General features: G+C 48.4%; 3 protein-coding genes and 1 long non-coding RNA gene across 4 annotated transcripts; 3 read left to right on the top strand and 1 right to left on the bottom strand.

Moving 5' to 3' along the window:
- Nucleotides 1-10,036: 10,036 nt before the first annotated feature.
- On the bottom strand, nucleotides 10,037-15,253 carry LOC107280768 (uncharacterized). Its single transcript, XR_001545424.3, has 3 exons — nucleotides 15,006-15,253; nucleotides 12,129-12,185; nucleotides 10,037-10,721 (listed from the first exon to the last, which is right to left on the bottom strand). It is a non-coding gene; the product is annotated as an uncharacterized lncRNA (long non-coding RNA).
- On the top strand, nucleotides 12,315-13,938 carry LOC107278186 (protein RADIALIS-like 3). The gene is made up of 2 exons (XM_066308592.1): nucleotides 12,315-12,716; nucleotides 13,763-13,938. Exon 1 carries the CDS (start codon nucleotides 12,438-12,440, stop codon nucleotides 12,711-12,713), a length of 276 nt encoding a protein of 91 aa, XP_066164689.1. The 5' UTR covers nucleotides 12,315-12,437; the 3' UTR covers nucleotides 12,714-12,716; nucleotides 13,763-13,938.
- Nucleotides 15,254-19,548: 4,295 nt separating the features above from the next.
- Nucleotides 19,549-20,908, top strand: LOC9272543 (GATA transcription factor 20). Its single transcript, XM_015783401.3, has 2 exons — nucleotides 19,549-20,184; nucleotides 20,346-20,908. The coding sequence occupies exons 1-2, from the start codon at nucleotides 19,756-19,758 to the stop codon at nucleotides 20,643-20,645; spliced, it is 729 nt and encodes a 242-aa protein (XP_015638887.1). The 5' UTR covers nucleotides 19,549-19,755; the 3' UTR covers nucleotides 20,646-20,908.
- Nucleotides 20,909-22,017: 1,109 nt separating this feature from the next.
- Nucleotides 22,018-25,608, top strand: LOC4327859 (1,4-dihydroxy-2-naphthoyl-CoA synthase, peroxisomal). The gene is made up of 9 exons (XM_015775536.3): nucleotides 22,018-22,328; nucleotides 22,516-22,638; nucleotides 22,730-22,831; nucleotides 23,271-23,309; nucleotides 23,405-23,503; nucleotides 24,493-24,540; nucleotides 24,702-24,797; nucleotides 24,899-25,021; nucleotides 25,194-25,608. Exons 1-9 carry the CDS (start codon nucleotides 22,080-22,082, stop codon nucleotides 25,308-25,310), a joined length of 996 nt encoding a protein of 331 aa, XP_015631022.1. The 5' UTR covers nucleotides 22,018-22,079; the 3' UTR covers nucleotides 25,311-25,608.
- The last annotated feature ends 46 nt before the right edge of the window (nucleotides 25,609-25,654 follow it).

The raw sequence follows: 25,654 nt of genomic DNA, 5'->3' as shown, positions 1-25,654 counted from the left end.
AAGATCAAGCGCATGTCGTCGGGGCCGGTGGAGAAGCTGATGCCGCCGCCGAGCACGACTCCCTCCTGTAGCTCCATCCTCTGTGTCATCTCCTTCTCCCTCCCTTCCCTTTTCTTTTCTTGGCTGCGCGGGCGTCAGGATCCAGTGCCGGTCATCGGCGCTGGCGCCGACGTCGAGCACGACTCCTTCCCGCAGCTCCACCCTCCACGTCACCTCCTCCTTCCCAGCCCGTGGCGGCGGCGGCGACACTTGCACTCCCCTCCAACACCACCGGTGACGCGATGTCAGGCTTGTCGGATTTGGTGGCTGCGGCTGCCGCTCCCTTCCAGCTCCACCTCTCTTCACCGGGTGCTAAGCTCGCCACCATTGTTGGATTTACATCGCCGCCGCATGCCTCCTCTGCCTCGCTCGCCGGAGTTGGGCACAAGTATCGGCGTTGGTGTGGGCAGGAGGAGAAGCCCACGAATTGCCGCCCCTGCTTCTCAAGCCCACAAGCCGCCGTCGACAAGTCCCCTCCGCGCCACTGTCTACGAGCCCGAGCGCCGCTGAAGATTTGTCGCTTACTACTGTATGCGCTGGAGCTGGAGAAGAAACGGAGGCACCAACGGAAATGTACCATCAAATGCATGCTCGGGCGGAAATCTTGACGGGAATGGCACGGTTCAAATTTTACAAAGTTTAAGTGACATGCACCCAATATCATGAATAGTAATGGCATTTTTTTCAAACCAGCGAATTTGCAATGCATGGATCCAATTAACAAAAAAAAATCTGTAAGCTGTTTATTCAAGGAAAAAAGATCTGGAGCTCTCCTAGTAAGCAAAGATAACCCGGAGCTCTGATGTGTTGCAATTGTTCGTGCATGCCAAATAGAGCAACTAGTGGCGCATTTCTTCAATTTGATTCGTCACCATGCGCGCGGCTAACTTTTCACCCCGAAAACGATTCTGACCTGCAGGCAGTATCGATCAGCCGACCTTCAGGCAGGCATCAACTAGCATATATAGCCGGGGGTCCAGCTTCAAAAGCAGCAGTAGGAGTAGCAATCTAAGCATTCCGCCCATCACTACGCCAATCGGCCGCCGGTAACCACTAGGCCGCAAAAGCTCTCGCTCCTCACCTTCGTCCCCGACGTGGCTTCTTCCAGGTCTCTCAGCAAATGTGTCGCTGAGCTGGTGACCACGGCGGCCACACTGCCTCTTGCCGATCTGATGCAGTGGCGACTGCTGCAGCTAAGCCGTTTTTTTTAAACGAAGATGATCAAAAAGTATCCCCGGCTAGCTTCTGCATATCTAAGCTGACGAGCCAGCAACAGGATATCCACGAACTTTTAATTTGGTGCCATTCACGGTCGACAGGTACGTCCGTCGTCTGCTAGAAAGAAAGGGGAAAAGAAAAGAGAGAGAGGCTGGAATCTGGTGCCCTGTGGCCTTGGAACAATGTTCCCGGCCGGTCCAGTCCACGCTGCCGCTCGATCGATCAGGCGATCACACGACACGCCACACGATTGCTCCACCAATCGATCGATCTCCTTTCAGTATCATCAATCAGTTGGCACGCTGCCTGGCTGGTTTGCTGCGTCGATCCATGATCCATCGGTCATCGGAGAGACAAGATATACCGCCTCCAGATCAATAATACTGAATAACGTTAATTTTTAAAATCTTTTATTATAAATAATTTCTAAAATATTTATCTTGAAAATATAGAGAATATATGTATATATTAGTCTTAAAAGTACTCCAATCAAATTATATATTTGTTGATAATAATAAAAAAATGGTGATCAAAATTACTTTTTGAGATTGTGTTCTTGTCTAAAATGGTGATCAAAATGGAGTATCAATCTGGAAGGAGTACTCGGTAATGTCACGGCTTAGCTCTGATATTATGAGATAGATACGTAGCAGATAGATAGGTTAGAGTGGGTATATATGAGCCGAAGAGAATCCAAACATGAGGATGGTGGCGCCTTTTCGGCGAGGGCTGGCGGTAAATATTCTGAATCCCGGCTGAGAGCTGATGGAGAGAGCAGGAGACCACCTTGATTCCAATCCCTGCGATGCAAGTTGGTGCTTGGAATCTGAGCTTCTACTTTTGCGGATTTGGGATCCCGGTGGATGTGGACTGCATGTTTAGGTGCATATGCAGTGGCTGTGTGCGTGCTAGTCAAGACACCGACCACCAGTGATGATGCTTCACCAGGATTTAGAAGTTCAGAGTCTACGTACCCGGCAAAATTGCGGCACGGGACGGCTAATAATTCTTTTTTTTTTAAGAGAGGGTACAGCTAAGGATGCATAAGGCCATTCACAATGCAAGCTATGGGACCCATATCCTTAGCCTTAAAACTTGACCCAAAGACACTCATCCCACAATGCAAGCATCCATAGTCAGGATACCAAGCCCACAGCTGGTGGACCCCACGAAAAAGAATCGAGGCATTGAATACTACTTTATCGCCTCCACTTTCCTGAACACAGCCCTCGCCTCCTCTCCTCGAGTACTACTGGCGCTACCTTGCCTCCTTCTCCTCCCTCGCCGCGACGCCGACGGGAAGCCACGCCTCTACCAGCACCGCCGCCCTACTTTATCTCCTCTCTCTCTCTCTCTCTCTCTCTCTGTAACGCCCCGATTTTCGTTCGGGATTAAAAATCATTTAATAATGCATTTCCTAGAAATTGAATAAAAAGTTAAGCAATTTAATCAAGTGAAATAATGGGAGAATTAAAATTTTCCCTTAAAAATCATTGGCCGGGAATATTTTGTAATATTCTTTGTGCCCTAATGTACTCTCCGGAATTTTCCGTGAATTTTCGGAGCTCGAGAAATAGTTTTAATAGCACAAAGATCATTGCATCAATTAAAATAAAAAGAAAACAAATAAAATTTCCCCTCTTTATCTTTGGGCCGCTTTCGGCCCAAGATCTTCTCCCTCTCCATCCTCTCGGGCCCGGCCGCCCTCCTTTTCCCCTCCTCCCTTCTCTTTGGGCCGTCGGCCCGGCTTGCCCCCTCCTTCGCGCAAGTCCGCTTCGCCTCCCTCATCCTCCCTCCTCTCCCCGAGCCGCCGACAGGTGGGCCCCACCTGTCGGGGTCACCCCCAACCTCCAGCCCGGGCCAGCAACCGCCATGGCCGCCCGAGCCGTCCAACGTCGCCGCCGTTTCCGCCCACCTCCTCCACCCCGCGCGCGCGCGTTTGTCCGTGGGACCTCGCCGCCCACTTCCGCGCCGTCCCCCCCCACTCTCCCCGCAAAATCCGGCCACGTCGCCGCCTCCCGCGTCTCTCTCTCCCCCACGACGCCGCCCCACTTCCCCTCGAAATCCGCCGCTCCCCGGCCCTCTCCTCGCCCACTTGAGCTATAAAATCAATCCCCGTGGACTCCTCTTCCTTTTTCCCCGTTTTCCCGAGTCCCCCCGCCCTCTACCGAGCTCTCCACGCCGATCCCCTTCGCCGCCGCTCGCCGGCGATCTCCAGCCGCCCGCCACCGCCGCTCCCGTCGCTGCCGCGCTGCGCCGCCGCCACCTATAGCATCACAGCGCCTCGCCGCACCCCGGCATCCACTCCATCTCCCTCCTCCACCGCCGGAACCACCTTCCCATCGCGAGGCCGAGCCACTACCGCCACACACCGCCTTCAGCCGGCCGCTGCCGCCGCGTTAGTCGTCGCCGCACCTCGCCGCTTGCGCCGTCGGCAACGCCGTGCCAAGATCTACCCCGGCCTCCGCTCCGTTTCCCCATTCCACCACCGCAACCACCCTTCCACCGTGCATCCCGAGCCACCTCCACCATACGCCGCCTCCAGCCGTGTGCCACCGTCGCCTTAGCCGCCGCCGCGTCGCTCCGTCTTCACCTCTCGCCTCGCAGCGCCGTGCCGCACCTCGGTCACCGTTGTTCATCGCCGGAAACCCACCGGAACGTGGTATCTCTCGGTCGCCGGTGAGCCCCACCATTCCTCTCCTCTCCGGCGTGGTATTCTCGCCGCTCCGGTCGCCTATTTCCCTCCCTAACCACTCCAATAATTTCCCCAAGTCTTGCCGGCCCTCGGCCGCGGCTCCGCCATGGTCGGGCGTCGTCGGAACGCCGTTCCCGTCGCCTCCCGTGCCGGCCGCCGCCATCCTTTCCGCCGCCGGTCGCCTCCCCATGGTCGTCCCGTCGCCGGCGCTCCTCGGTGAGGACCCCCTCCGTCTCCTCTCCCTTTTCCCTCTTTTCGCCGCCTCCCGCGCGTGCCGTCGCGCCGGTGGTCGTCGCCGGCGACCATCGGGCCGTGCGCCGTCGCTCCCGGCCGGCCGACCGGTGAGCCGGCTCCAGCTCGCCCGTGGCCGCCCGATCCTCCTTCGGGGCGATCTGGGCCGTCCACGTGGCCTTCCCGTGCCGCCCGCGTCGGTGCCTCTGTGGCGCCACGTCGGCGCCACCTCCGCTAGCCGTCCGTCGTGGCCGCCACGTGTCTGCCACGTGGTGCGCCCGCGGACCAGCGCGTGCGTGGACTCGGTCCACGGTGCGCCCGCCACCCGTGAGTCACCGACAGGTGGGGCCCGCTTGCCGGCGCCACCTCTCCCCCGTCGGATGACGTCATAATTGATTTAATAATTGCGCAATAAATCGAGTTTAATTATAGAAATCCATTAAAATGGCTCAAAACTTCTAAAATCCATATCTAATTCATTCGAACTCCGAATTGAGCCATTCAACTTGCAAAATTCATCTAAAATTGAGCTCTACATGTTTGTTTAGTTTTTATGTACTGTTTCCTTGGTTTTTATTAGAGTTTTTCCTCGTTTTGCGTGCCAGCGTGTAGAATCCGTCGTTTCGGAAGTCCGCGGTCGCGAGGAAAAGAGTTCGGAAGATCAAAGTGAAGAAGCAAGGCAAGTCACACATTCCCCTTGAGCATGTTGATCCTAATTTACAAATGTTTTACTGTTTGCAAATAAATATGCATATTTTGCTAATTACATGGGGTCAGGGTATTACCTATCTGCTCGCTTGTGTCATGTTTACTTGATATCTGTTCTTTGTCAACCTTGGGTAATGAATCGACTAGCTCATGTTACTTATGTGACCTAGCTAGAACTATATGCTTAGCCATGCTTAATTACCACTAGCTCAGTTGATGGGATAATTGCAGTATTAGACCTTTTTAGTATCAGAGTGAGCTGCGTGCTCGAGACACCTGGCCATGCTTCATGGTCGTAATTATCCAACTAAAATGCGACTGAATGGTGGGCTGTGGGTGCATGGTTTTGCTGGTCGCACCCATGGCAGTTAAGGACCGGTTCGCGGGATGCCCTGGAAGAACTTATCGTACTTACCACAAGCCAGCGTGGGCAACGGCTGGGCTTGTAGTGTAGCTTTTCTCTAGCCGACGTACCCAGGCGAGGGTGGGCGTGATGGAGTTGGGTCGGCCGGGGTGTCCGGTTGATCGGCTTCTGGATTCACCGCGGCACGAAAGGGGGGCTGCCCGTTGCCTGCTGGAGACGGGGGCGAACCCTAAGGTGTGGTGCGATCGGTTAGAGAGGGTTATGCGAAGGGTCCTGTCACGGCCTCTTTCCGGTATGTCGTGGTGGCATGTCGGCGCACGGGAACGTGTCGTGGGGCTGTGTCTTGTGGGTACAGTTGTACACCTCTGATCAGAGTAAAACTATTCGAATAGCCGTGCCCGCGGTTATGGGCGGTCGACCAGATTCACCGTGATTAGTCTCACACTTAATAAATCGACCTAATACACTGTAGTCCAGGTGGGTTGGTTGGGCCTGTTCAACGTGGTGTAGCGTTGATCAGTGGAGATTTAATGTTACTTTAATTACTCAACAGTTTTACTGTTTTGCTCAATAAAATGTTTTACAACCGCCTTTATGCAAATAGCCACAAACCATCCTTGTATCCCCTTGCACGTCTGCATCGTTGGTGTGGCTTGCTGAGTACGGTGGTTGTACTCAGCCTTGCTATTATTCCCCCTTTTCAGAAGTGTAGTGCTTCTGAGCTGAAGACGAAGTTAGAGGACCAAGGCTCAGACCCCAGTTGAGTTTTGCCTGTGGAGTGGAGCTGAAGCCCCGCTAGGATCGCCTTTTTCCGCTGCTGCTGTTTTCGTTTCGGTGCGAGGACTAAGTGCCTCTTTTGTAAGTATTTTACGCTTTATTTACGTTTGGAACTGTATATTACTTGTCGTTTTGTGTACCCTGGCTGGTCCTGGACAGGGATTTAATACACAAAATAGTCTGGAAATTTGGGCTAAATTTCTGGGCGTGACACACTCTCTCTCTCTCTGGCGAGCGGCGCACGGGGCGCGGTGGCGAGTGCCGCGCGAGGTGGACGACGGCGACGGGCGCGCGGGGTGGCCAACGACAACGGGCACGCAGGGTGGCCGACGTCCACCTCGCGCCAAATCCCATCTCCCTCCACCTGTCGTCTTCGCCGTGGGGTCGTCGTCTAGACTTTCTCCGCTCTCGGGGTCGTCGTCGTCGGCCATGGACGCGCGAGATCCTCCGCCGTCAGCCATGGATCCGCCGCCGTCGACCATGGACGCGCCTCCTCCACCGCGACGACCTCGCCGAGGGAGAGACCCCATGGAGAACGTCGTCACCGACAACTTTGCCGCTCCACCGCCGCGGCGGCTCAAGAACGGCCGCTCAACCTCGCCTTGGATTTCTGTGTTCTTGATTTTTCTTGTGTGATTTTGTGTCTCTTGATTTTTCTTTTGTGATTTTGTGTGACTCTTGTGTGATTCTTCTTGTAACGTCGCCGCTGCGATCTGTGTTCTTGATTTTGCGGACGAGAGTCGGAGGCAGGAAGAGGAGATTTTGCTATGGCGGGAGTGGATCTGGAGGGCGTATCGGGGATCACGCTTGGGTTTCGCTGGCGAGGTCACGTTGTGTCTGGGGCACGCGCTCCACACTGCGCGATTCCTTGCCGCGCGTGGGTTTGCAAGAGAAGGAACCGCGTGCCTCAGCTTGGGGGCGAGGCGCTCTGGTTGGACGCGAGCTCTCGCTCCATGTTCACACGAATCCAACGTGGAGGGGCGTAGCACCGGTCCAGCTCACCGCACTGTGACCGGCCGAATACACTCCACAGTCAAGCACAACATCCCACACGCACGCGTGTGCGTCCAACACATGTATCTATAGGCTTTGAGGACCTAAAGCCTCCTATGTGCGGGAAACACATAGTCCCATTGAACGCACTCACGTGTGTGTACCCTATACCTAATTAACTAAGATTGGACTATGCTAATCCAAGGGAAAAGGGGTTAAAACCCCGTGCGACACCCGGTCGATCCCAGGATCGAACGTGGGTGGTAGGCTAGCCACCGTTAGGCAGATTTACCACTGAGCCACAAGCTCATCCGCGGGAATGCTAATAATTCGTTAACGCTGGAAGATCATATTTCCACAATATTTGCAACATGATAGAAAACTATTTATCCTCATTCTTTGTTCCGTTAATATCTCCCAAAAAAATTTAGGTGCTCAATTAACTACTACTTAAATGATCTTTACGAACAGTCAAAACATATTTTTGCAAATAGCTGCGTGACCCGCATACCTCGAGGTGTCTGCGAAAATCGGTATTTTCCCAAACAGGTGGCCATAAAACCCTAGCTCCCATCCGTCCTAGCCATCATCATTGTCACTGCAGTCTGCCATTGTTGCCGAGGCCCCGCCACAAGCCCGCAGTCCGTTGTTGTCGCCGAGGCCTCGGTGCTCCCAAGGCCGACCCCGCCGTCATGGAGCCACATAATCGTTGCCCCGTCCCCGCTACGCCATATCAAGCTCCTCCACCACCGGCCCTCCCAACCCCTTCGCCGCCAGCGTTGGATCCGGCCATCGAGGGCTGGATACGCCCACCGCAGGGCTACAGACGCTACCTCAAGACCGTGCTGCTCCTCCAGTGTCGTCGTGGCCTCTCCCATCGCTGCCCCTTCAGTGTCGTTGTGGTTGCTTCCACCGCCATCGTCATGGCCGCTTTCGTCGCTCCTGGCGACAATCAGTAGAGGGAGGAGAGGGGAGTAGTGTGGAGTGAGGAGTGGGGTGAGAAAGAGTTTTTCTAAGAGAGGACATAAAATAAAAGAAGAGACTGGGTAGCTGGCCAAACGTGTCTCTTAACCGTCGCTTGTGAAATTTTGTTTATTTTTGTAAGCGGGCATGTTAAGAGGCCCTTATATAAAATTTGATTTTTGCATATGGGTCTTGTCCTTCTCCCGGACCAACATTATCACAGGCGAACGCCGGCATGGCCCACCTCAAGGCTGGAGGGGGGCTTGTCTACGAAAACTGTTTCTATAGTTATGTTTATTCCTCTAAATCCTCTCCAGTCAGATTATTTGGAATTAACTGAACAAACCCTTAGTAAGCAGCAACCACAATACCAACCGCTTATTCTGCTTGTTGTCTTACTGCAACCAAAATTTGAATTTTAAAACTTAAATTTAGAGTTTTTTTAATGTAGTTTATTTTTCTAGCCTTGGCTTTCAAACCGCTAATATATAAATATTTTACCCACAAATCTTGTTTAGGAAAAAAACTTTTACCTATAAACTATTTTTTTTCCTCAATTCAGTTTTTACTACAGTTTACCAGCCTTATCTCAACAGATCGAAACTAAGAAACCTGCTGTTTGCTAGCTGAAAATTGTTTGGCAAAAATGAATTTCACTAACAAGGATAAAGGATTCGAGCAGGAAAAGGCATTGCAAATATCGCAGGGAATCATGTATCTTTGGGAGAAGGCGATGCGCTTTGTGCAGATTATATTCCACCAGAGATCTCCCGCACCGGTGGCTCGAGGTCCCCGGCCCCTCATACAAGCGAAGGCACAACTGCATGCGCCACGCCATCACGAGAACACCAAGTTGCACCAGTTTCACGAGACAATCAGCTGGACACGAAGGCCTCCACGTCGTCATCTCATTCTCATCTCCCTGTAGAGTAGAGACCATGCTGCTTTTGGAGCTTTGGAGACGGAGTAAAATCTTCCATGGGCGCTGGAAAATCTCTCGTAATTCCATGGGCCTCGCGTACTGAACCTAGGAGCGAGATCATGCACAGGATGGACAGGACACAGGACCATGGATAAAGAAAAAGCATCACTTCATGGCAAAAGCTAAATTCCCTCTTCCAAGGACATGGGAGTTGGAGATGGTGAGATCCATTCGTTTTTTTGTTGGATGGTCCCACGGGTATTTTACTAGTCTGAATTTGTCTTTGTCAAAGTGTAGGTTGCATTTGGGGACGGGGAATCGCCAACACATAGTACATATTAGGTACACGTGTCTTCTACTTGGTCATAAATACATGATGTTTAGGATAGTATTTTATTGAAGTTTTGAAATTTTGATCATCAAGAACTTCTCAATATCGTTACAAAATTTATGTGTTTTCTATTTGGTACTCCATTTCAGTTAGATATTATCAGGAAGGATATGAGGATTTGTTCCATAAAAGTCCTTTTATTTATTCTTGTAGACTCATTGCCCCTATGTCTGTTGACAGAGGCCATAGATATGAACAATTTCTATTATTAAAAAAATAAATTCTTAAATGTTTAGTTAAATAAATGGTATGTGTATTTTTGAATACTCATAATTGTTAAATATAAAATTGATGACTAGAGTTTTAAACATTTTAGTCATACCCTTGAATGTCAAATATTTATATCCAGTGGGAGTATATACACCTACCTATTAAAATGTACATCTCTGCATTTCTTTTGAAATTGGTGAAAGTTAGAGCCAAAATCTATGGCTTGAATCTGGTAGGCAGAGTACACACTCACACTCAACAGTCCTAATCATCTGAATCCGGTTTCTTCCACAAATAACCGATGCAGATACACGGCAATTATTCTCCACATGCTTTTGTAGAATTTGAAGTAAACAACTTGTATTATACCCTTCGCAGGAGTACATGCAACTCCCATTTGGCTTCCCTTATACGAAGGACCTCTGTTGTCCCCTCCCTACAATGTAAATTCTCTTTCTCACGTGAGTCAGCAAGATTTCCTTTAGTGTTCATTGCTGGACAATAATAATGCACAGGGCGCCAATGCTGGCATCAACTTCTGTGGTAACTTACATAGTTACATGCAATTGCACAATGTTGCTAGTAATTACAGTATATCACTTTTAAGTTATCTGTTAGACCTTGAACCAAGTGTGTCCCTCAAAGCAATGGTCCTATTGTCATAAGGCAGCACCGAGGGGCAAAACATATTTTCAGTTTTCAGGACCAGTACGTAGACAGAACCTCTCACTGCAAGGCAGGCTACAAATGCAGAGTAACAGCTAACAAGAGGACAAACTGCACAGCCTTGTAGAACAAGCACTATGTGGTCTACAATTTTTATCCTGAGATTCAAAGGCCCAAACGTACAATGAGCAGTAAGGACCAAAGAACAAAATCCAATTCCATCTTCCGAGGTCCTGCCAGCCAACCGGAGATACTTATTCTTTGGTCCAGAAAGGGCTCCAAACCTTGTTCAACCCATGCTTTGGCACATATTCTACCAATCTCGTTGGTGCAGCCCAGATAGATTGAACTCGAGGAGGCCATGGCAAAATTTCCTGTAGATTGTTTCCCTGCTACTACATATTTCAAGACTAGCTAAGTTGTTTTAAGCCTTCATTTACATCAGTTTTTATTTTTGTAAGTACTCAATTCATGTCATCTGCTCATTGTTCTAAAAAAAATCATGTCATCTTCTCCAGCATATTTAGCTGCTATCCACCTGCATCTGTGAAAAAAGGTTGCCAGCATTAAATAATAACCTTAAAAATAGAATTGCAAACTGCATTTTCTCAAATATCCGGCAGTACACAGCAGCACAGTAGCCGCGACTGTGATGCCTACACTACACCAATTAAATGCCCACATTGATATACTGCATGAAAGGTCAATTACAGATTTCTTCACAATTATATAACAGTAAATACCAGAAATCATATGATAGTAAGAACTTATGCATATTAAACCACTCATTTAGTAAGAAGGCTGCTTGTTTAAGTCCTTTAGGACATACAGGTCAGTAACTAGAAATCTAAAATGAGTAACTTAAATTAGCAGTGCATCTATGAGATAAAAACTAGTAGAATGACTAACAAAGAGAAGTATTTATGTAACTCTCTCACCACCAATACTAGCACAGTGTCCTGATATAGGTGCATGAACCTCCGTCCTTGGGAAGCATATCCCCAGAAACCCAGAATGAGAAACATCATGCATGCTGAACCCAGATGATAATTGCATGCATGGCATTTCTAGCACCACACAAAATATGATTCATGATGCCTAGTGGCGCACATGCATGCAGGTCCAACAAATTGTCTCCCTCCTATGCAGGAAGAGGGTGCAGGCATGAAGCATCTCTATTAACACCACTAGCTTTGCATATATCCATGAGTTAACCAGCTGATTTTACCACTCTATCGCATAGACATCTTCTGCAGTTATTTGTTGGATGTCCATCAGTACTATAATGTTAGCTAGCTATATGAAAATTAGAGCATACATCCAAGCATCCAGCTAGTTATCACCCACTAGGCCACTACTGCCTACTGGGAACCCTGTAACAGTGTAGCTAATGGGCACCACCATATATACCTTGTGACTTCAAAAGATAAAATAATTGCTGGATTTGTCATGGTAGATCTGATACCTTAATATCGTGACACTCCCAATCTTATCATCATGTTCTGTGTGGTTACAATGTAATGACATTATATATCAACAATAAACAAATTTTAACAAAACAAAAAGGGGCGGTGGAGCTTAGTTAAATGAAACTAAACCTCAGGAGAACTACTTCTTTTACAAGGATATAATTTTCAGTCTTTTCCAATAACTAATTACGTATTAGGCTACCACTCACCACCAGTCTACCACTACACTCTTATTTATCACCTATTCTAGGTTCCGTACCCTACAGAATGGTTAACGTACGCTGTGATCACTCAACAATTAATGGAAGGATCTCAATAATGGTACATACAGCATGGTGCATTTGACATTTTTATTCGCTAGGCATGTATTTTTTTAGACGGAAGCTAGGCATATATTTGAGATATTGACACTGTGCACCATCAGAATCTACATTTGAAAGAAAGCACTTATATCTCGGAATCGGCAGAGATACGATATATACCCTTCCCTTCTTGTGGGTCCTCAACAGAGAGCATCAGAATCTCACTCGCCTCCCAATCTGCAAGCCAAAAAGTGTGTACACTGTTATATTTTCCATATGAGCTACAGCTCACTGCTCACACAACCGCACCCTCATGAACACGAGTACAGCCGGCGCCCCAATGGCCTATAAATAGCTGCCACCCAAGCAGAACAGATATCATATCAAAACAGCAGAAATCTCTTCTGAAGAGAAAAAAACTTCAGTCTAGCTGCACACTAGCTAGCTAGCCAGTTCACTTCCAAAGAAAGACAGTAGTCCAATCCAAGGATGTCTTCTAGGTCAAGCAGCTCCTCCCGCAACAGCAACAGTGTCAACATGGACTCAGAGTGGAGCAAAAAGGAGAACAAGCTGTTCGAGGAGGCTCTTGCCTACTACGGCGAGGGCGCGCCTGACCTCTTTCACAAGGTGTCTCGCGCCATGGGAGGCACCAAGACAGCCGATGAGGTGCGCCGCCACTATGAGATCCTCGAGGACGACCTCAAGCTGATAGAGGCAAGAAGAGTCCCGTTCCCCAAGTACAATACACAGGGAGCATGGAACTGATAGGTAACCAGCTGGGAAATATTCAACCTAATTCAATCCTCTCGCGTCTAGTAATAAACACGTGTTGCTACCTTGCTATGACTCTTCAAAGCTAGTCATCTCACGTGTTCTGATAAGTTCAGAATCGGCTGCTTAGCAAAACAATCTTCAGTTGCAGGCTAGCTTGTAAGCTGATAGCTACTGTCACATCTCACACGAACACATATGCAGGGATCATTAGATGTCAGCCATGATAATCATGCCCTAGATGATTGAACTTGAACACTGCTAGGGTAGTCAGTTGTCGTTTCATTTGCAGTTATACTTTTCAGATGCAGTGCAACATCAGAGTATCTGCACTGTACTGTAACAGATAAATCTGGCAAAACCAAGAGCTCATAACTTGAGCCTGTGACAAGCCATCATGCACACATAATTTGCATGCAGTGGTATGCACGATGCACCATTTTGTGATTATTGGTTTGCACATAGGCTGGTAGGCACAGGAGTTAGCCCTAATTTATGTACTGATGGTTTGTCCCCTAGTTACAATTATTCACGTGGGATCTAGCACCAGAAGAATAATCTCTCTGCTACCAAACAAAAGAAAGTTTGAATCTTGCAGTCTTACCCCTTGAGCAGTTGTGCTTAATTCAGTTCCAGACTAGCAGCCGACAGGTGCTTTAAACATCTCTTTTTCATGTCAGTTCATCTGGCAAATTAAAAGGTGATTGCCTTCTTTTTAAGAGGCACAAGTGTGATGTGTCTATAGGAAAAGGCAATTTATTCAAAGTTATTCTATGCTCTCTCGGAAGGGAGCACAACCATTGTAACCCTAGAAGAGGGAGCTATGCATACACCATTCTTCTCAAAATATATTTTATAGATAGATAAGTAATCTCTGAGACCCAATAAACCACACCTAGAACGCCTACATAGAAAGCAAATTAAGATAAAACGGCGTCTGAATATCTCCTATTCAAATGCAACATTATGGCGCCCTGAAATATATCTATTTTTTATCACTGCTAAGATAAACTCACAGTTCATCTTTCCAATTTATTTTCCAGGGGTGGAAGCATCTGAGGTTCCAGACAACAGGAAAAAAATTCCAATATAAATTATATTCCTTGCTAGCTGTGGCTAAGTTACTGAAGGAATCAAGGAAGTATATTGATATTGTTATTGCCTAAGAAGATTGTGGTCGCTTGGTTATAAATAAAAGAAGAAAAGACTTGTTTGTACATACTCTAGGTTGTAAAGCAAATCAGTGTCGATCTTGCAGAAACTAGCCTGCATTTGGCATTGTGTGTGGTTGTTAAACATTCCAGCTAAATTATGTAGTAAACATCAGTGATGTAAGACTTCTGTACTTGTGTGCTAGTGATTATAAAGTTGTGCTTGCTAGAATCTCACTTCCTCATTGGACCAACTGGTTTCAGAATTTTGAATTTGTGATGTCTACATTTGAACTATGAATGCTTCAATGTCCCTTCCAAGTTCCAACCAAGATGTAAATGCAATGTAGATATGACGTTAATTTGCTCAGTGCTCACAGAGTTCTCACCTCTTGAAGTAGCTAGTTATCAACCGGAGTATAATGAAACATTATGTATTACACTGCCAGCTACTCTGAAAGTGGATCAAGTATTTGAGCTATTATCAGGAAGAAAGTAGCATCTTGCTAGCTTCACACAGGTTGAAATGAAGAAATACACAAGTCATTTTCAAGAATATGAAAAAAAAAGCAAATAAACTAAAAGGCCAGAAGTATATACCATTTAGACAGTTCTACACCCCAAAAGATACCATCCGACCTGTTTAATTGATTTTAAGCCTAGTAATAGCCACAGACCACTGTACCAAACCTTCTGATCCTGGTACGACAGTAACCAGGAACAGCTAGCGCCTAGGAATAAAATAAACTAGCATGCTTAACTGATTTTAAGGGTTTTTTTTTCTATGAAACAAACATTGATAGTACCGATCCATCTACATTCTTGAGATTTGAGACCCAGCAACACCCAATAGGAATCGACTCATATCCGAAATATTTCCTCAGAAGTGTTTGGTAAACCATTCCGATCGTAAATCGTAATACATAGGATCAGAATTGCATCAAATCTGGCCCTAATTATGATTTCAGTGTTCAACTTCAACTGCGGAACTGTATGGAAGAAGTAACACACAAAGCATATAGCAATCGCCAAATTAATTTACCACACCCTTATCTCTCTACACGCAGTAATGAATTAAAATAACATGTAGTAAATGCGAGATGTAGAATGCGAACCCAGTAGCCATAGCACTGACCTAGTTTTGCCGGTTCGCGGCGTTGCCCTCCGATCGCCTCTCCGTGAGGCGGCGGGAAGCTTGCCCACGCGCCCCCCGAGTGGCCAGCCGCCGCCGCCGCCGCCGCGGCTACTCACCATCGCCTCCCCTGGTTCAAGCGCGACGAGGCCGCGGGCGACCGGCGGTGGCGGTGGCGGTGGCGGTGGCGGTGCGCCCCTTCACCTGCGGCGGATTCGCCCTTGCCGGGACGACTTTTGAGCCGCCCAACCACCGAGCGCCCAAGGCCTGATGGGCTTATTTCTCCCAACGGCCCATATACCTTCACGGGCCGTCCTGCTTCGGTAGGCCCAACCGATAGCCTTCCGAGCTTGGCCCATTGACACAGTGGCAACACTGTGTTTTGTGGGGGATTTCCTTTAACTATTTACCACAATTAAGAAACGTCGCAATGTATGACACAGGGAGTCCTCATATATTTATTGAATGCGCCTACAAATCAGGCGTCCGATTTTTTTTTCAAAAATCGGACGTTGTTTTACCAAGTAGATCGAAAATATTTCAATCTTTTAAAACGCTGAAACACAACCAAATCACCTCATGAAACATTTTGCTATAACGTATGAAACAACGATTTTTAAAAAATCAGTCGTTGTTTCACCCTATATAAAAACAATGTTTTAACAAATAGCGAAAGAATGTTTTAATTCTTAAAAAAAAGTGAAACATGGTCAGATTGCTAGATGAAATAATTTGATTCAACGTATGCACCCTATGTACATCAACAAACCACGTGTCTATCAAGATGAAATTATTAAACAGTAGCAAAATCCACCGCAACATTTGATCCATACATAGCGAAACATCACGAGTACACTAGCTGAAACATCGTTGGTGGAACAAATAATGAAACGGATCCGGTGTTTCTGTTATATCCGGGCGGCTATTGCAATGGGCACACGTGGTGAGGGCGCGGAGGCGTGACGCGGCACGGCACGGGCGCCCGACGCAGAGGATTCACGATATTCATGGCATGTGAGTCCAATAATAAATACTTAATTATCACTTGTAAAACATTAGGAATGGTAAAAAGTTAAATATCTCTTCGGCGGCTGTTCGTTGCAAGCGCGCGCAATGTAAAAAGCACGCGAGCGAGCTGCGGGAGAGCCGAGGACGTCGGCGGTCAATGTCGACGCAGCGGCGGTCACACAGGAAGCAGCTGGGGCAGGGTCCCCCGCCGGGAGAGACGGGCTCAAAACTGAGATGATATGGTGTGCGGCGGGGGTGCAGCTGGACCACCGGATGGGTCACGTCGCCGGCCCCGCTAAACTCGGTGACGGCGACAAAAGCTCCTCAAAGGATGCCATGGGCCGGGGTGCTAGCTTGCCGACAACGTACGTAACTCTAGCCCTGCTCGGCTGCAACCGCAAACTTTTTCATGTGCCTCTTGTTGTGAAGCAAAGTGTAGTGAACTGATAAAATGCAAAACAAATACGCTCATTTTTCATCTCAAAAGAAAAAAAAAATATACACACAACTTGCATGGAACAGCAATCTGTGATAGGAGTACATGCGCCAGCTAGGGGCTTGCACTAGACTTCCTAGTTAAGGCCACTGAGTACATGCCCTAACGACCGTCTCGTTGTAGTGTCTTTGTGTGATGAGCCTCCCCGGCTTTCGAGAGTTAAGAGATCCAGCAACGAATGGTTCAAACCTAGAGAAACGGGACGAACTCAGGGGTGCCTATCGCTTTCCAAAAGATGGCGATATAGCCTCACCATCCTCTCTAATCAAAGGGCAAAGAGAGGAGTACTATATGAGTGAGGCCGAGCTAGCTAGGCTTCATGCATCCCAGATACAGTAGTGCATATCCCAAACCCAACCAAAGGACACCAATCTCTAGGCTTAACTCTGGCCGTGTCGGGAGCAACTTTTTGAACGACGATCTCCTCGGCCGGATTGCCTGCCCCAGCCATCGCACCAAACACACAACACAACGCTAGTACTCGCAGCCGTATACTGTTTGGTGCTCGTGCTCCTCCCCTTGTTTTTTCTCCCGTCTTATTTTAACACTTCCGTCATGCGGCGACAGATCACACGGAGCACAAGGCGTACAAACCCCTGCCAAGCTGAGCATTAAGCTGCTAATTAAACAAACGTTTATTCAGCTGCTAATCCACTGCACACACACCAGATCAAGGGAATGGTTTAGATACTCTGTGCAGTGAGCACGCAGGCGAGTTTTCGTCTGCTGCATATGTGGAGATTTCGTGGATATAATTACAGTAATACAGGGAATGGTTGGGCTCGCAATAGATAGAGACGAGAAGGAAACAGGAGCCATGCTTTGGTTAAGGTCGTGTCGGCGCTTTGGCCGTTGGGCAGCAGCATACGGAATGATGGGCTCCACAGCCTTTCGCTTTCTCTGGCATCGCTGCCTCCTTTGACTTGGCAGGGGGAATTACGCAGCTTATAAACATCAACAAAGGAAAAGGAATACAGAGAAGAAAAGAAAAGAAAAGAAAAGCCTCTCTGGTGATCTGGCTCTCTCTCCCCCTCAGACTCCTCGTCCGATGGGCAGTGACATGTACCACCACCACCACTCGCAGGAGAAATGATCAGGCATACAGTCGCGGCGCGCCGTATCGGATCCCCGTGGCGTTGGCCATTGCCATTGCCATCCTGGGTTAAGCGCGCGTGGAGGTTGGTGCCAAAAGGCGGGATCTTCTATGCCTGACCGCGACTGTTCCTTGGACCGATGATCGGATTCGATTCGACGGGGGACTTTATGGAACTTGGGGGAGCCATCATGGCGAGCCCGATTATCATCACGACGTCGCGCCCCCCCCTCCCCTCCCCTCCCCTCCCCTCCCCTCCCCGTCTTTTCCTGTGTTCCTCCACTCCTACCACTGTTGAGCTAAAACTTTTTAGCCCATGTCACATCAAATATTTGACACTAATTTAGAGTATTAAACATAGACTAATAAAAAAATTAATTTCATAAATGAGAGCTAATCAACGATAAGATTTTTTTAAGCCTAATTAATCCATAATTATCAAAAGTTTACTGTAGCATCACATTGCCAAAATCATGACGTAATTAGACTCAAAAGATTCGTCTCGTGAATTAGTCCAAGCTTATGGAATAAGTTTTGTAATTAGTGTATATTTAATACTCGAAATTAGTGTCAAATATCCGATGTGACAGGGACTTAGAATATGTCCCTGGAAACCAAACAGCCCCCTAGTCTCCTCTTCTCCTGGCATCCCTTTCCCTTTTGATTCTTTTGATTTGGTTTCCCTCCCTTCTCTTTTGTTTTATTTTTTTCCTCCCTTCTTCTTCGATTCGTCGACCCCGGCCCTGCTTCTTTCGCTACGGCTCCTTTGCCCTTTTTCTTCGTCTTCGACTCCCTTTGCGTTTGGAAGCTCGCAGCGCTTCGATCGGCTTGGCCTACTGCTAATCATGTGCCCAAACGTGCTGCTTGTGGAGATAGCGGTAGCCCAGTTGTAGGCTGCTTTTGGACCGAGGAATGAGCTCGCTTTTTAGGGCCGATCTGATGAGAGTGAGTACGTAACGTAGCAGCAGTAGTAGCATCGTGCTGTAACATCTCGTGGTGTGATCCATCCATATCCATCGATCGGTGGATCGGTCCGGATATACTGCAGTCAAAGCTGGTGTGGTCTAAGGGTGCAGCGACGGCAGCGTACGTACGTTGCGTGGTCGTTGATCGATCGATCGATCCGAATCACACAGAGTCACAGCTAGCTATAGCTCGATCGATCAGACGATCACATGGTACGTGTAGTAAATAAATGGCATTCGATCCATCGCGTCGTCGCGAGAGAGATAAAAGGGGCACGATGCAGTGGATGCATGCAGTGCAGATGCAGATGCAGCGCCAGGCTTTCGGGATTCATCAGAGAGCTGCCCACCGAACAACGGACGCTTGCGCATGCATGCAATGCATGCCACGCCATGCATCATATCCTCGTCGTCGTGGCTGCTTTGCCAGCTTGTTTGCCCCCGGTGGTGGTGGTGGCCGGCCTGGGGATCCCACAAAGCCCAGCAGAGAGGGTAGGAGGATTCAGGGACAGATCGAACTGTGCCCCTCGTGATCGGCGAAACCCAATGGAGACTGGACGAGTACCCAGCAGATGAGCCGCACAAGCTATAGTTTGGCGCTATGCACCAGCCAGCCCGGCCTCCACGTCCCCATATGCTGCGTCGGAGACTGTTCCCGGTTTCACGTGGCCTCTCTTTTGACCCGTCTTTGACCACGCCCCAGGCAAGCCAGCCAGCCAGCCAAGCCGATCGATCGACCAACAGGAAGGCAAGGCAGACATGAGACATCCTCCTCGCCCCCGCGCGCGCGTCGACGCGCATCTGCCTATCTATCCCCTGCGGCGGACGGGCGCTGCATCGCGTCTCGCGCCCGGCCGGAATCCGAAATCTAGCCGCGCGGGCCAGGGCGGCCACAGGCCACGTAAAAAGCCGCCACCCCACCGTACTCCCACGTCGTCGCTATAAAAACCCCACACCCGTACCCCTTCACCCATCATCCACCACCAACCGATCCATCCATCCATCCATCTGCCGCAAATCTCCTCGTCGTTTCGCCGACCAGCTCTCGCTGCCGCCCGCGTTTGATCGAGCAAGTCGATCGTTGGTTAGCGCGTACGTACGTCTTGGTCATTTGCAGCTGCCACACCTCCGCGCCATCACTACAAACTCGATCGATCGATCAGAGAGTAGTGCAGCGCGCGGTTGGGCATCATGCTGCACGAGGCGGCGCCCTGCACGTGCGGGCTGCTCTACGGCAGCTGCGGCGGCGGCTGCTCGCTGCTGTTCCCGGCGGGGGCGCCGGGGGACCACCACCACCACCACCACTACAAGCAGTACTGCGGCGCCGGCGACGGGGAGTACCCCGACGTGCCGTACGGCGGCGGCGGCTCGGTGGACTGCACGCTGTCGCTCGGCACGCCGTCGACCAGGCGCGCCGAGGCCGCGGTAGCGGGGTTGCCGTGGGATCAGTCGTCTTTGCAGCCCAGCTGCAACGGGCGGCAGGAGATGAGCGGCGCCGCGGCGCCGCGCACGGAGCCCAGCGGTGGCGCGGGCGCCGCCGCCGCGTCGGCTCCTCGCCGCTGCGCCAACTGCGACACGACCTCCACGCCGCTCTGGCGGAACGGCCCACGCGGACCAAAGGTACTGTCCATTGCCTACAAAAGCACACTGATCATAACATACATAATTACACAAACACGTATAAGCTAATGCAATGTGCTCGCGTACACAAGCAGCATACACGCATTCTCCTGCATGTGTGATCGATTCGATGCTAAACGTATGCGTGATCTGCTTTTCAGTCGCTGTGCAACGCGTGTGGCATCCGGTACAAGAAAGAGGAGAGGCGCGCCGCCGCGGCGGCCGTGGCGCCGACGGCGCTGGCGTCGGACGGCGGGGTGGAGTACGCGTACGGGTACCCGCGGCAGCAGCAGCAGTGGGGATGCTATGGGCCGGCCGTGGCAAAGGCGGCGTCCTTCGGCATGTTCGGTGACGCGGCGGGCGAGGACGGGCCGTGCCTGCCGTGGGGGCTCGGCGTCATGCCCTCGTCGCCGGCGTTCGGCGCCGTCCGGGAGATGCCAAGCCTGTTCCAGTACTACTAGCTAGGCTACCAGCCTCATCTTACTCCCTCTTCACTCACTAGATCTCTTTTCTCCCCTTTTTAGTAACAACAAGATGCTGTACTTCTTTTTGAGGGCATGAGATGCTGTACTTGACCAACGACCCCAGCTGCATGAAAGTTGAAGCTGATATGTATGGTCATCAAGTTTTCTATACTAGGCTGCATTTTGTCATCAGCGTCCATTGCCATTTGTAATGTCTATTATTTGAGTAAAATAGATTTTTAAGGCAAATTAGCCAAACATTAATTATATATGCGGGTGAAGCCAACCTGCTAAACTATCATCTCTTTGTTGCACGACGATTGCAAATAGTAGTAGTATAGTACTGCTGCTACTAAAGTACAGTGGAGCCCTGTTCTTTTTGTGCAAGAGCATATGGTATGACGCTGCATTACCAGGAGTAACAGTGCCTGTTCCTGTTGGTAACCATGATTGGTTTCCATTGGAAACACCGTGCACAGGGTAGTACAGCTAGAGCCTATAGAGAGATTTGCACCTTTTTGCTGGGCCCTGGGAGTGGGAGGATGCCCCAACGGTCAATCATCGGTAGCTGCATATGTCCTGGGACCCGCCAACGTAAGGGCCCGCGTTTTCATAGTTTCTACAGTTGTAATGTATCAGTAGTCTCGACTTTCTACGTGATTCTGAGTAAGAACAAGTTTAATAGTATAGCCAACTACTAGCTCCAAATCATATATAGCCAGTATAATAATCAATTTATATAATAGTTACTTACTATACTATTAATACTTGATTCTACCTGTTATACACACATTACGTTTTAGAGGCTGTGCTGCAGCTGGCTACATATCTGTAGATCTGTAGCCCGCTGCTTTTCTCTATCTTCCTTTTATCTTTTTAAAATATATTTATAGTTAGCTTATAGCCTGCTACTGTACCTGCTCTAAGCTGCCCGATGGAGGAGCGCCCAAACTGCAGTCGATCCGCCCCACCGCTGTGTGTGTCTCAGTCCTCGTTTCTCTTCTCCGGCCGCCGTGTTCGTCGCCGCCATCCCACTGACTACCTCGACATAGTTGATAGTAGTATCATTTTCTCAAAAAAAAAAAACATAGTGTAGTTTCATCTTGAAAACCAGATTACTTAGCCCAAGTTGCACAATCTTGATTGTTGGGCAGTTGGGCTTAGTTGATGTATGCCGTGTACCTGGGCGTCTGGGCCCATTAGAAACCCCAGAACGTTTGGTGTAGGCCCAGGCCGTGTACTTGGGCCCATCTGAAAACTCCAACACGATAACGTGGCAGGCTGGCGGCGGGCCCCTTCCCCCATGACCCCCAAAATCTGATCCAAACCACCATCCATCAACCCAACCACACCCCGCGCGCCACGCTCCGTCGCCCCCCACACACAACACAAGGCGTTACTCCGGCACCTCCCGCCTCTCTCTCCCTCGCCATGGACGCGGCGGGGAGGAGGCTCGCCCGCGTCACGGCCCACCTCCTGCCCAGCTCCCTCCCGCTCCCGCTCGCCTCCGCCCCTACCCTCGCGCCTTCCCCCGCCGCGTCGCCAGCGTCGGACAGCTACCGACGGGTCCACGGCGACGTGCCGTCGGAGCCCCCGGAGTGGCGCGCGGCGACGGACGAGTCCGGGAAGGGCTTCGTGGACATCCTCTACGACAAGGCCGTCGGCGAGGGCATCGCCAAGGTGAAGAGCTGTAACGAATTTAATCTGTGTTATGCCAAATTGCCAATTTAATCGCTGTAGTGTACAGCACAGTTTAGCTCCCTTTGTTGAATTGCTAAGACCGATCTCTTTTGTTGATTAGCATTATAGTGTGTGTTCATCTCCCATTTCGTGATTGGCTGATTCGCAATCGCGATTCCTGTTGCAGATCACAATAAACCGCCCTGATAGAAGGAATGCATTCCGACCCCTGACCGTGAAGGAGCTTATGCGTGCTTTCGAGGATGCTAGAGATGATAGTTCAATCGGAGTCATCATACTAACAGGGAAGGTAACTATGCTAGAGAAATCATTAGGTATTCAGGTTCCAGCTGGTACGCAATGTGAATGAAATACTTACTTTGATGTTTTTTGATGGACAGGGGACCCAGTCCTTCTGTAGCGGCGGTGACCAGGCGTTAAGGGATGCTGATGGATATGTTGATTTTGATAGCTTTGGCAGGCTCAACGTCCTAGACCTCCAGGTCATACGCATTACTCTGACATTTGCACACACTGATTGACTATCTCATAAAAATATATTCTCGCACCTCATAACAAGCTTCTGGTGCTCCATGTGCTGTTTTTTCAAAAGCATTCCGTGCAAGTATTCGAGGGCTCAGTTTTGTAGCTGAGGTTGGATGTACTACTCTCCTCTGTATGTTTATCTAATCTTTAGGCCAAAGCCTCTTTTCAGGATAAAATTCATTTTTAGATTACTAGGCTTCAATTCTGAGTGTGTTCAATGTTCATGATATTCTTATATGAGCTTCCATAAACTACTCTATTTTGGTGGTACTTCAAGTCCTACATGAAAACTACTTGTTCACATTGTTGATGTCTTATGTTCCACTGTTCACTCATCAAACCCCGTACAGAATGATGTTTTTAGCTCTGAGCAGAATGTACATTTTGTTTCTTCAGGTGCAAATACGGCGCCTTCCAAAGCCTGTTATAGCAATGGTATTATCATCACTATTGTGTTTTTCCCCTCATTTAACCATTCTACATTAGTACTACATTTCTAAATGTTAAATTTGGTGCTCATACTATATCAGGTTGCTGGTTATGCTGTTGGAGGAGGCCATGTGTTGCACATGGTGTGTGATCTAACGATTGCAGCTGACAATGCAATTTTTGGGCAGACAGGTCCTAAGGTGTTTTTCTGGCCTGTTATTACTTCCTGTATATAGGCATTACACGTTGCTATTATAAAAGTTAGTCGATATAGCGGAACGACGTTAGTTGCTATCACAGTATCACTCAAAGTTCTGATGCAACTTCTGTTACAACAATCTAATTTGTCTTGACATTTCTTTTTTCCTTTTTTCCCACCGGGCCAGCGACAGAACCGGCCAAATGCAGTAAGATTTAAAGATGGAATTACATAAAGCTAGAGTCCAACGACATGATTGTTGGGAGGTGTATTGACCTTTCTCTAGCATGTAGAGGTCCTTGTGCTTGCTTTAGTAGCACTGATGAATTTCAGCTATGCCACCTAAAGAATATGATAACTTTGGTTTCACCGTAGTACATCTAAGCTTCTATAAGCTTATTCAGACTTTGATTAAATGGGAAAATTTTGTCACTGAACTACTAGTGCAATCAAATGTTAATGAAAGTAGGTTGAATAGCTTGGTGTTTGGGCTATGCATCAAGAACACACGGTGCATTTAGGCTCTGTTTGAAAGCCCGTTTAGCTTTTGCTTTACTGCCAGACTGCCACACATGAAACGAAAAATATCATTAGCATATGATTATTTAATTATTAACTATTACAAACTCGAACAATTGGTTTATTTGATTTTTCAAAGAAACTTTTGTATAAAAAGTTTTTGTAAAAGACATACCGTTTAGCAATTTGAAAAATGTATTCATGGTAAACGAGGGAGTTGTAAAAGCTAAACGAGGTTTCAAACATTGTTTCCTTGTAGTTTGACAGTTTGACCCTTAGCGGGATTCGTGATTACCTGTGTGCTATAGTACTTTTAAGAGTAGGTTATCTGAATGGTCTAATCTGAGTTGCTTTTTTTTTTTGCACTTATCTTTTTTTTTTCTGAAAGATTTTTTTTGCTTTTCTTATTCAGAGTAAATTTTATCAGTGAAACGCAAAGCTTACTTTACCTTGTCTCTCTGATTTATACAGGTTGGAAGCTTCGATGCTGGCTATGGCACTTCAATTATGTCTCGGTTGGTAAGTCAATGAGGTGCATGTCCTCAATAGAGCTTTTGTGTCATTGCGTAACTTTCCATATGACCATATCATGCATTGAAATCCCCTATCCAAAACATCTTCATTTTTTCAGAAAATAGTAAGATGTTTCTGTCTCTCTTTTTTTTTCCTGTCTCGGACAGGTAGGACCAAAGAAAGCTCGTGAGATGTGGTTTCTGTCACGGTTCTACACAGCTGATGAGGCAGACAGAATGGGTCTCGTCAATGTAGTAGTACCAGTGAGTGCCCGAGGAGTTTACAACTAATGCACAGTCTCTAACTCTCTATGACTCATGCCAGGTGTTTATGCACTAACCGTATACATTCTTTGTGCATATAGCTCGCTGATTTGGAGCGAGAAACGGTGAAATGGTGCCGAAAAATCTTGAGGAACAGTCCAACAGCCATCCGGGTGCTGAAATCTGCACTCAATGCAGCTGATGATGGCCATGCTGGCCTTCAGGTACTAGCACCATTCATCGAAAGCCAGAGATAAAACTACAGCTCCTTTCTTCCTCCTTTGTAATTGCTGTAGTAAAAAAACAATCCTCCTTTTGCCTCTTTCCTGAACATACTTACCCCTTGGATGCTTGAGTTTATTGGAACCACTGATGCAATCGGCGCTTCTGCTGCAGGAGCTCGGTGGCAATGCGACACTGATCTTCTATGGAACTGAAGAGGCAAAAGAAGGCAAAAATGCATACATGGAGCGACGGCGCCCTGATTTCTCAAAGTTCCCTCGGAAGCCTTAAAAGTTGAACTTGTGCACTACTAGTACAGATTTCTCTACAATTCTGCTGTATGTCATGACGCAGACTGAAATGCTACTCAAATCTCCGTTTCCTCGTCAACTCTGCCGGAAGCATAGGTGGGCGTCCCAATGATTGCCAGCCCCGGTGGACGGGTGTAGAAGCGAGATCGTTATCCTTTACATGTCATTTGTTAGTTGGCATTTTTATAGGTGTAAATTGCAGTGCTTACGTATATGTGAATATTCATCCCGACATATCATAGCCGCTGGAAATAAATGGCCTTGTGGTGCATTAGTTATTTGATCCTATAACAATTGGCCTATATTTATTTTTTTGCTGGTTGT

This window comes from Oryza sativa, chromosome 1 (assembly GCF_034140825.1).
Source record: "Oryza sativa Japonica Group chromosome 1, ASM3414082v1".
In the NCBI taxonomy this organism is placed as follows: domain Eukaryota; kingdom Viridiplantae; phylum Streptophyta; class Magnoliopsida; order Poales; family Poaceae; genus Oryza; species Oryza sativa.
This window is presented reverse-complemented; position numbering and strand designations above follow the sequence as displayed.

Coding starts and splice junctions, on each gene's coding strand:
- LOC107278186 (XM_066308592.1), top strand. CDS start 12,438: ATGTCTTCTAGGTCAAGCAGCTCCTCCCGCAACAGCAACAGTGTCAAC.
- LOC9272543 (XM_015783401.3), top strand. CDS start 19,756: ATGCTGCACGAGGCGGCGCCCTGCACGTGCGGGCTGCTCTACGGCAGC. Junction 20,185..20,345: donor ACGGCCCACGCGGACCAAAG/GTACTGTCCATT, acceptor TCTGCTTTTCAG/TCGCTGTGCAACGCGTGTGG.
- LOC4327859 (XM_015775536.3), top strand. CDS start 22,080: ATGGACGCGGCGGGGAGGAGGCTCGCCCGCGTCACGGCCCACCTCCTG. Junction 22,832..23,270: donor TCAACGTCCTAGACCTCCAG/GTCATACGCATT, acceptor TTGTTTCTTCAG/GTGCAAATACGGCGCCTTCC. Junction 24,541..24,701: donor CTTCAATTATGTCTCGGTTG/GTAAGTCAATGA, acceptor TGTCTCGGACAG/GTAGGACCAAAGAAAGCTCG.